At 39.6% G+C, this 11,240-nt stretch overlaps 1 protein-coding gene across 4 annotated transcripts in view; it reads left to right on the top strand.

Moving 5' to 3' along the window:
* The first annotated feature begins 3,019 nt into the window (after positions 1-3,019).
* Positions 3,020-11,240, top strand: part of CDK15 (cyclin dependent kinase 15) — a 94,155-nt gene continuing 85,934 nt past the window's right edge. For all 4 annotated transcript variants that reach the window (XR_015143901.1, XM_086345863.1, XM_086345866.1 and 1 more), the window contains exons 1-3: positions 3,020-3,232; positions 3,947-4,096; positions 4,298-4,392. Coding sequence is in view for 3 of the 4 variants with exons in the window: in XM_086345863.1 (XP_086201989.1) it covers positions 3,110-3,232; positions 3,947-4,096; positions 4,298-4,392 (368 nt within the window). In the remaining variant the exon portion in view is untranslated. The remainder of the gene's footprint in view (positions 3,233-3,946; positions 4,097-4,297; positions 4,393-11,240) is intronic.

The raw sequence follows: 11,240 nt of genomic DNA, 5'->3' as shown, positions 1-11,240 counted from the left end.
GAATTCTTTATCAATCTTCCACCTAGGGACTTCCCTGGTGGTCCAGTGGCTAAGACTCCATCCTCCCAAAGCAGGAGGTCCTAGTCAGGGAAGTGGATCCCACATGCCACAGCTAAGAGTTCGAATACCACAATTGAAGATTCTGCATGCTGCAGCGAAGATCAAAACTCCTGAGCGCAAAACTAAGACCTGGCGTGGCTAAACAAACATTAAAAAAAAAATGTTTCACCTAACCATTTTAACATCCATTAATGATGGCTGCTTTGAAGTATTATTGCATTGCTACTGCTGCTACTGCTAAGTCACTTCAGTTGTGTCCTACTCTGTGCGACCCCATAGATGGCAGCCCACCAGGCTCCCCCATCCCTGGGATTCTCCAGGCAATAACACTGGAGTGGGTTGCCATTTCCTTCTCCAATGCATGAAAGTGAAAAGTTAAAGTGAAATTGCTCAGTCGTGTCCAACTCTTAGTGACCCCATGGACTGCAGCCTATCAGGGTCCTTCATCAATGGGATTTTCCAGGCAAGAGTACTGGAGTGGGGTGCCATTGCCTTCTCCGATTATTGCATTAGGGACTGCATAATAGTGAATTTCTTACTTTTGTCATTTCTTCTGCATTTATTAGTTGGAATTCTTCCATGAAGAAGAATTTCCCCCTCATTAACTACTTGATAACCCTGGAAAAATAGTCTGTATAGAAGAGACAAAGAAAGTACTTGATTTTCCCCTTTATGTCTCAATAGCGTGAGTAATGAATTGCTGCACTAGAAACCTCCAAGTTGTCCTTTTTATTTCAAATAACTATAAAGTTATGGATTTTATGTATTTGGTGTGTGCCAATCCTTTATAGCCATTATTCTTTCTTGGTTTTCAAATTGTCCTCTCTTAAACCAAATGAGACTCTTTCAGGTTGGCTCCTATGTCCTGTTCATGGGGTTGCAAAGAGTCGGACACGACTGAGCAACTGAACTGAACTGAACTGAACATGCTCATAGTTAAATTATCTGAATAATTACAATAATTATAATTATTTTTGTAAGATTCAGATATCAAATATATGTAAATATTGTTGTGATAAAAGAGATGACTCTTATTTTTTCCTTAATGATCATGTGTGTATGTGTCTTATTTTCCATCTCATTCTAATTAGCACATTATAGTGGTAATGACCTTTAGGATTCTATGAGAGAAAAAAGTTCTGTTCTAAGACTGCAAACTAGCTTGAGGTCCTGCCCTGACATGTCACTGTATTAATATATTGATCAGTTCAGTTCAGTCGCTCAGTCGTGTCCGACTCTTTGCAACCCCATGAATTGCAGCACGCCAGGCCTCCCTGTCCATCACCAACTCCCGGAGTTCACACAGACTCACATCCATCGAGTCAGTGATGCCATCCAGCCATCTCATCCTCTGTTGTCCCCTTCTCCTCCTGCCCCCAAATCCCTCCCAGCATCAGAGTCTTTTCCAAAGAGTCAACTCTTCACATGAGGTGGCCAAAGTATTAGAGTTTCAGTTTTAGCATCATTCCTTCCAAAGAACACCCAGGACTGATCTCCTTTAGGATGGACTGGTTGGATCTCCTTGAAGTCCAAAGGACTCTCAAGAGTCTTCTCCAACACTACAGTTCAGAACCATCAATTCTTCGGTGCTCAGCTTTCTTCACAGTCCAACTCTTGTATCCATACATGACTACTGGAAAAACCATAGCCTTGACTAGATGAACCTTCGTTAGCAAAGTAATGTCACTGCTTTTGAATATGCTGTCTAGGTTGGTCATAACTTTCCTTCCAAGTAAGCGTCTTTTAATTTCATGGCTGCAATCACCATCTGCAATGATTTTGGAGCCCAAAAAAATAAAGCCTGACACTGTTTCCACTGTTTCCCCATCTATTTCCCATGAAGTGGTGGGACCAGATGCCATGATCTTCGTTTTCTGAATGTTGAGCTTTAAGCCAACTTTTCACTCTCCTCTTTCACTTTCATCAAGAGGCTTTTTAGTTCCTCTTCACTTTCTGCCATAAGGGTGGTGTCATCTGCATATCTGAGGTTATCGATATTTCTCCCAGCAATCTTGATTCCAGCTTGTGCTTCTTCCAGTCCAGTGTTTCTCATGATGTACTCTGCATATAAGTTAAATAAGCAGGGTGACAATGTACAGCCTTGATGTACTCCTTTTCCTGTTTGGAACCAGTCTGTTGTTCCATGTCCAATTCTAACTGTTGCTTCCTGACCTGCATACACATTTCTCAAGAGGCAGGTCAGGTGGTCTGGTATTCCCATCTCGTTCAGAATTTTCCACAGTATATTGTGATCCACATAGTCAAAGGCTTTGGCATAGTCAATAAAGCAGAAATAGATGTTTTTCTGGAACTCGTAAATGTTAGTTACTTTTATGTGGACAGAAGGAGGTCGGGAGAGGGAAGGAGAGAGGGAGAGAAAATATTTCGTGCAAACTCCTGTCTCTCCACTACTGGGTAACATTGTTAAGAACAACACAAGTGCTCACTAGATAGTTTTTGAATCAGTGAATGAATGGGTACCCCTCTGGGACTATTAGTTACACTGTTACTCGAAGGCAAAGAGATGGACTAGATATCTTCAGCTCTCTTTCAGTCCTAGGGTTCTGTGGTTTCTTTGACTACTAAAAATTGGTTAGGTTGCAAATTTATTCTGTAGTCTTAAAAACAAAATACCTTCACATAAAAGGCAGGGAGAAAATATTCCTCAACATGTCCAGGAAAATCTAATAAATATCTTCAGTAATATGTATAAGCAATGCAAATTCATTAAAAAGGTGTATACCAGTGGCACTAACTTGTGGCTGGAAGAACTTGAGTTGTGTCAAAGTTTATTCTATCCAACATTAGCTGTCTTGGTGTCCATTGTGCACATATGAAGGCAGGCGGCTGCCTTTCTGAGGTATATACTCTCTTGCACTGATCAAGAAAAACTGCTGAAGTCATGAGGCTGCTCCAGGCAGAGCCCTCATGTGAGTCATATGAAAGCTCCCGCACTGCTGACCTCTGGCAAAAAAGGGAGTGAACAAGGAGAGGAGAAGCAGAGGGAGAGAGGTTCAAGTGCCGGTGTTCTCCTTGAACCTAGAAGATTATGGGTCAAGAGCTGTGTGCAAAGGCTCTGCAGCCTGGATGCAGCTGCCATCGCTGTTGGGAGGGAGGCAACGCACACAGCTGTCAGAGGAGTGCGCCTGTGATGACGGAGGCTGCGATCGAGGTATTCATATCCCAGGAGCATCTCCCTCTACTGATAAACAGAGTTCAGAGGCTCCCTTTCTGTAGCAGGGTCTGCTTTTCCTGCATTAGGACTAAGGCAATAAAAAGAAAATTCTATTAAAGTCACAAAGAATGTGTGGCTGTTGTTATCAAATTCGGGGATTTTCTTTTAAGCCGAAAGGGAAAAATAACCCTATGCTTTGGGCTGCACGAAATTCACTTGCCTTGCAGTCAAGAAAGTTATTCTCTTGAAATCTCTGAAGTACTAAATTAGCGAGCTGAACCTCAAAAAACAAGCTGCGGTATTTGGTATCCTATGGATTAAAATTTTCAGTTAATTAGCTCATGGCTATCAGCAATGCTGTACAGGAAAGTTATTCCCCTAAAGAGGTAAATTAAAGGGACAAGAAAAAGAAAAGTCTAGGTTTAACAGAAAAATTGGAACCCATCCATCAGAGAAATTTAGGTTAACCTAAGTGTCTAAAGACAGATTTTTTAGGTAAAGAAAGAATGTTGTGTTTTAGCAGTTGATATCATTATGGGTTTTTTGTTTTTTTAAAGGAACTGATGTTCAAGAAAGGTACATTTTGAAAGTGTGGGAAGCTTAGAAAACATTTGAAGAGTTAACATCAGGCAAATAAAGAAAAAGCGGTTTATGCTAGCCGTTGTCTTGACTTTGCATAAATTTTATTCCTGCACTTTCCTTTTTCTCTAGCTAACAGACCTAAAAGAAGCATCATGTTCCATGACTTCATTTCACCCCAGGGGACTTCAGGCTGTGCATGCCCGGAAGTTCAAGAGTAAAAGGCCACGGAGTAACAGCGATTCTTTTCAGGAAGAGGATCTGAGGCAAGGTTTTCAGTGGGTGAGTGAGCAGCTGATGTTGATCAAGAGGAATTTAATGTGTACTTATCTAGGAAGGCTGGCCCTTTTTCCAAGACAATTACTGAGCAGACCTTCCCAAGCACATTCTGCAACGTTGTCTAATTTCTGTGGGGGGAAAAGTCAACACTAAAAAAATGCTCTTTTCTTTCCCCCCTCCTCACTCCTCATTCCCCTTATGCAGAGGAAGAGCCTCCCTTTTGGGGCAGCTTCATCTTACTTGAACTTGGAGAAGCTGGGTGAAGGTTCTTATGCTACAGTTTACAAAGGGATTAGCAGGTAAGTGACTCATTAGCTGGGAGAGACTTTAGAGATGAGGATTTCACCCCCAGGATTTGACATTATGAAGCCAGCTGACACATGGTAGAAATTCAGGACCTATGCAAGACCCCACTGTCAATATGGAATGACATAATGACTGAAGCAGCCTTGAAAGCAGACAGACTTCCCGTGCCCCAATTAAAATCAGCCCACTAAGATGTTTATCAGCTTTTCCTCCTTTTGAGTCAATTCAAATTAAACTTTCTCAATTACTGTCCATCACTTGGTGGGGAGTACAGTGGATAAGGTGTCATATCCTTCCTGAAACACGACAAGGGTTTCAGTAGCACCCTTGAGTTTGCTCCTTCCTTCTTTTACTTTGCCTTCTTAGAAGATACTGAAGTTGGTTTCTACAAAGTAAGACCTAGTACGCAAAGATTGATTTATCCTGGGTTTTCTACACTTGCAAATTACACAAAAATGGCTGGAGAATAAAAAAGACTGTTAATCCAGAAAGCGAATACCCATTTTGGTTAATAAAAACTATGTTAAACATATTTGAGAGAGTCATGAATTTCACTGCTTTTTCAAGGTGGGATAGTCAAGAAGGTCTGATTTCCTTAATTTACATTACTCCAGTGGAGAAAAATAATGGCTCAAAGTGGTTTAATGTTAATTTTTAACAATTTAATATAAATACTACAAAACTAAGTATTTATTATGTATCTTAATACTTGTGGTATTGTTTTTACTTGTTAAAGGCGAGTTTGGAAGAGATACCATTTTAAATATTTTATGTAGAAACAGGATTTAACTCACTTCCATAAACTATCTTAGGAACTAAGAATATAAAAAATTTCCTTCAAAATATTCATCCTAGTAACAGAATGAAAAAATACACTAGAAATATATACTCTGTCCAAGTTCACAGAGATGTATATAACAGTATATTAATTGCAGCAAGACTTATAATAGAAAGAGTGAAAGCCTGGTTACCAATATCCATTAATGGAGGACTGGCTAAATTATTACTATATAGTGAAATAGTATGCAAACATCTAGAGTATAAGATAGACATGTATGAAGAAAAGCAAGTTACAGAACAATATATGATCTCATTTAGGAAAAAAAAGCACTGTTCATGTATAAATTTGTATGTGCTTAGAGGAATCTGGAAAAATCTAAAAGGGACTATTGAAAGTAGCTACTTTTAGTGGTTGAAACTGGAACGGAGGAAGATCACTCAAACTTTTCACTGTATTTCTTACCATAAAAGTGTTACATTCATAATTTAAAACAAGTTAAAACATACCATAAAGATAGATGTCAAGAAAGCATTTTATAAATTCAACATCAATTACTAGTTTTTAAACTCTGAACAAAATAGGAATAGAATGATAATTACCCATCATGATGTAGAGTAATTTCAGATCAACAACTTCTATATTTTTTCTTTGCTCAATACTAGTGACATCACCATTAAGTTAGAGTAGGGCAAGACTGCCCATTATTTTCTATTGTTAAAGATCATCAGAAGCATTCTAGCTCAGGCAACAAGGAAAAAAGACTGAATATAATTTTTATGGATTATAGAATTGTCTACTTAAAAAAACCCCAAGAGAATCATCTAAGAAACTTGAAATAGTGAGATAGAACAACTAGGTCATCAGTTATAAAATCAAAATATACTTGTTAACAATTGCCTTATGTATTAGCAATAAGCATTTAATGAAAAATATTGTAGGGGAAATTATTCTTAAAGTAGCAACAATAAAAAGTCATTAGCATTAAAAAATGGGCAGGATTTATATATAAGATTTACTAAAGGATATAAAAGATTTGCAAAAGCCAGAAAGTAGCATTCATTCTACTCGTATTTATTAAGCACTTACTATGTTACTGCTGTTGGTTAGTCACAACTTACCAACTCAACCAACTTACAACTAAATTAGTAAGTTGTGTCCATTTCTTTTGCAACCTCATAGACCGTAGCCTGTCAGGCTCCTCTGTCCATGGGATTACCCAGGCAAGAATACTGAAGTGGGTTGCCATTTCCTTCTCCAGAGAATCTTCCTGACCCACAGATCAAACCAGCATCTCCTGCATTGGTGGGGTGGATTCTTTACCACTGAGCTACCAGGGAAGCCCTACTTACTATGTGCCAGGCACTATTTTAGCCAATAAGGATTCATTGAAGAAAAAAAGTGATAAGTACGGAGTGTATGTTCTAGTGATGATGAGAGAGGCAATAAACAAACTCTTTGACCAAGTTTGTCAAAGAATGAAAATGTTGGGGAAGAATAAAACAGGGAAGAGGAATCGGGAGTGCCGGCATGGGGTGGTGAATTACTATTTTAAACAGAGTGATGAGATGCAGGCTTACTGAGAAGGGAACACTTGAACAGAGATTCTGACAAAGGTGAGGCATGAACTGCGTGGGTGTGTAGTGGAAGAGGACCTCAGGCAAAGGGAACAGCAAGCAGCAAACCCCTGAGGCAGGAGCATGCCTGGCATTGGAGGCAGTGGGTGGAAGGACTTGAAGGTAGGAGGAGTTGCAGATACAGTAGGGCCATTGTGTAGGATCTTGTAGATCATTCCAGGGACTCTGTAAGGACATTTAGATTAAAAAATCTAGTAATACAAAGATGTTAATGATTCTATAATTTAGAATTTTAATGCATTCTAAATATGTTCAAACGCTACAATAATTAAAATAGTGTAGCATGAGTACAAGAAAAGACAGATCAAATAAATATGATTTGTAAAGCCCCAAAGAGTCACAAATCCAAATATTAGTAAGATCTAATATACAATCACTGTTCATGGGGTTCTCATGATTGTCGGGAGAAGTATCAATAACCTCAGATATGCAGATGACACCACCCTTATGGCAGAAAGCGAAGAGGAACTAAAGAGCCACTTGATGAAAATGAAAGAGGAGAGTGAAAAACTTGGCTTAAAACTCAACGTGTAGAAAATTAAGATCATGGCATCTGGTCCCATCACTTCATGGCAAGTAGATGGAGAAACAGTGGAAACAGTGACAGATTTTATTTTTTTGGACTCCAAAATCACTGCAGATGGTGACTGCAGCCATGAAATTTAAAAGACACTTGCTCCTTGGAAGAAAAGCTATGACCAACCTAGACAGCATATTAAAAAGCAGAGACATTACTTTGCCAACAAAGGCCTGTCTAGTCAAAGCTATGGTTTTTCCAGTAGTCATGTAGGGATGTGAGAGTTGAACTATAAAGAAAGCTGAGTGCCAAAGAACTGATGCTTTTAAACTGTGGTTTTGGAGAAGATCCTTGAGAGCCCCTTGGACTGCAAGGAGATCCAACCAGTCCATCCTAAAGGAAGTCAGTCCCGAATATTCACTGGAAGGACTGATGCTGAAGCTGAAACTCCAATGCTTTGGCCACCTGATATGAAGAACTGACCCACTGAAAAAGACCCTGATGCTGGGAAAGATTGAAGGCAGGAGAAGGGGACGACAGAGGATGAGATGGTTGGATGGCATCACCAACTTGATGGACAAGAGTTTGAGCTAGCTACAGGAGTTGGTGATGGACAGGAAAGCCTGGCATGCTGCAGTCCATGGGGTCACAAAGAGTCGGACATGACTGAGCGACTGAACTGAACTGAACTGAAAGGAGTTGAAAAAGAAAACATACAAGAACTAGAAGAATAAACAAGGGAAGTCTATATAACTTTTGGACTGGAAAGGTCTGTCTGTACATAACACTGAAGTCAGAACCTATTAGGGAAGATTGGACATGTTCATGGTGGCCCATCTATCCAAGTACATTCTGCTGCTGCTGCTGCTGCTGCTAAGTTGCTTTGGTTGTGTCCGACTCTGTGCGACTCCATAGACGGCAGCCCACCAGGCTCTGCCATCCCTGGGATTCTCCAGGCAAGAACACTGGAGTGGGTTGCCATTGCCTTCTCCCATGTGTGAAAGTGAAAAGTGAAAGTGAAGTCGCTCAGTCGTGTCCAACTTGTAGCGACCCCATGGACTGCAGCCTACCAGGCTTCTCCATCCGTGGGATTTTCTAGGCAAGAGTACTGGAGTGGGTTGCCATTGCCTGAGGACCCCTCAATTCTGAGCTACTTCAATAGAGGTTCACTGAAACAGTTACCATGGTCAAATTGACACAGGTAACCCTAGATCAAAATATAATGTGATCCTTCATCATAGGTGCTCTCAGCATCTTTAAAATGTTGATGTATAGCATGACTGTCTAAAAAAGATTAAGAAAAATTTTAAAGTAAAAGCATTTTCTAAACATATTTGACTTCCCTGGTGGTTCAAATGGTAAAGAGTCTGCCTGCAATGCAGGAGACCTGAGTTCAATCCCTGGGTCAGGAAGATCCCCTGGAGGAGGAAGTGGAAACCCACTCCAATATTCTTGCCTGGAGAATCCCCTGGATGGAGGAGCCTGGAGGGCTACAGTTCATGGGGTTGCAAAGAGTCGGACATGACTGAGTGACTTCATTTTCGCTTTCATATTTGACCAGAAAACTTTTAGCATAGGGGGTGGGGAATATTTCACAGACCTATTCTCTGAGTAAAGCATTTTGGAAAATACTGAATGTCATAAGAAATTGAAAGTTTAAAATTTCAAAGAAATGATAAGGCAAACAAAAGAAATTGGTAAGAGGTATATGCAAAATACCTCCCCCCAAAATGGACAAATAGGGAAACTACAAAAAGACATAAAAGGCCAATAAGCTTATAAAAATTCAGTTCCACAAGTAGTTGAAGGAATAGAAATTAAAATGGAATCATCCTTTTCATCTTTTAAAAAGACCAAAACTGAAGATAAAGGCATGCACCTGATAAACAAGCCCCACATTTGTGGAAGTATGTCAAAGGGACCCAGAAGCCAAGGAAAGGCTCCCAAGGAACAAATGTGGAAATTGAGCAACAAAATAAAATAGTATTGGGTTGTAAGCCAAAGTATAAAATGAGTACCTGTGAGTCCAAAGTGCTATGAATAAGTAGTTTGGTTGATTAATAAATGGGAGAGAAGAGGCCATTTCCAGACAATTTAAGTCACTATTCTACCTTCAAGCTGGCAGAGCATAACTTTCTACTCTTTAAGTGTGGGCTACTGAGAGTGACATTCCCCCAAAATACAGTATGGAAAGGGATTAGGGCGAGAATGAATTTACAGTGAAGAAACCTGATAGATATTACCTGAGCCAAGTGATTAAGGCCACATCAAAAGTCATGTATTATGATGACAGCATGTACCCCAACACAATGTGACAAAACCAAAACCCATGACCATGGTCTAATCATAAGAAAAACATCAGAAAAATTCCAATAAAGAGGTATGCTACAAAATACTTGACCAGTACTCCTCTAAATTGTCAGTGTCATCAAAAACAAGGAAAGTCTGGGAAAGTGTCACAGCCAAGAGGTGCCTAAAGAGACATAACAACTAAATGCAATGTTTGTCCTAGATGATATCATAGAATAGAAAAAGGACATCAGGTAAAAACTAAAGAAATCCTGGTAAATCATATTTCAGTACCGAAATGTATCAAGTCAACCTGTTGCATACCTTAAATTTACAGGGTTATATGTATATACATTGTATATGAGTATACAATGCTATATATGTCAATTTTTGAAATGACTAAGAGGTAAATTGATTTTCATACATTTATACATATCTAGAAAGAATAGTTTCTGTGAGAAAGCATTTTGAAATGAAATTGGAAAGTTGTAATGTTATTTTAAAAGGAAATATGCAACAGCAGATGAATTTTTTAAACTTAAAAATCATCTACTGTGTAATCATTCCATCACTTTGGCATAGTAATATGCACACGTGCATTCTGTCTTTCACTTGCACATAGATTGTTTAGTTACAAATATGGTGTGCTTGCTGTTATGTACTCTATTTTTCATATTATCATAAACTTTATGACTTTTTAAAATTTAATTAATTTAATTTTTTAAAAGACCATACTGAGTCTTTGTTGCTGCGTGGGCTTTTCTCAAGCTGCGGTGAGCAAGGGCTATTCTCTAGCTGCAGTGGCCTCTCCTGTTGCAGAGCACGAGCTCTAGGGCATGCGGGTTTCAGTAGTTGCAAGGTGTGGGCTCAGTAGTTGTGGTTCCTAGGTGCTAGAGCACAGGCTCAATAGTTGTGGTGCATGGGCTTAGCTGCTCTGTGGCACGTGGGATCTTCCCAGACCCAGGAATCAAACCTGTATCTCCCCCTGTATTGGCAGGCAGACTCTCTACCACTGAGCCACCAGGGACGCCTCATGTTTCTTTCTGTATGCCTCTGGACTTAACTTTTGTTATGAATGCAAAATATTCTACTATACTGATGTACCACACATTTTTTAGCTGTTTCTCTAATGTTGAGCGTTTCAGTTATTTCTTTTTTTTTCTATTGTAACTAACACAACAAACAATGTCTTTCGTTACTTGGAATTATTAAAATCTTTGTTAATTAACATTATTGGGAAAAATCCCGAGTATGATAATCTCAAGGCTTTTCATATGTATGATCATGTTATGGTGGTGGTTTAGTTGTTAAGTTGTGTTTGACTCTTGCAAGCCCATGGACTGTAGCCTGCCAGGCTCCTCTGTCCATAGGATTCTTCAGGCAAGAATACTGGAGTGGGTTGCTATTTCTTTCTCCAGGAGATCCTTTCCACCCAGGAATTGAATCCAGGTCTCCTGTATTGCAGGCATACGTTGCAATACTGAGCTATGAGGGAATCCCATGATCATGTTGCAAAGTGGAAGTCATTCAGTCATGTCTGACTCTTTGTGACCCCATGGACTATACAGTCCATGGAATTCTCCAGGCCAGAATACTGGAGTGGGCAGCCTTTCCATTCTC

The sequence above is a fragment of the Bos grunniens genome, chromosome 2 (assembly GCF_055505025.1).
Source record: "Bos grunniens cultivar Pamir isolate PY7600 chromosome 2, Bosgru_T2T1.0, whole genome shotgun sequence".
In the NCBI taxonomy this organism is placed as follows: Eukaryota; Metazoa; Chordata; class Mammalia; order Artiodactyla; family Bovidae; genus Bos; species Bos grunniens.
Note: the sequence above shows the minus strand (reverse complement) of the source record. Positions and strands in the feature narration are given on the sequence as shown.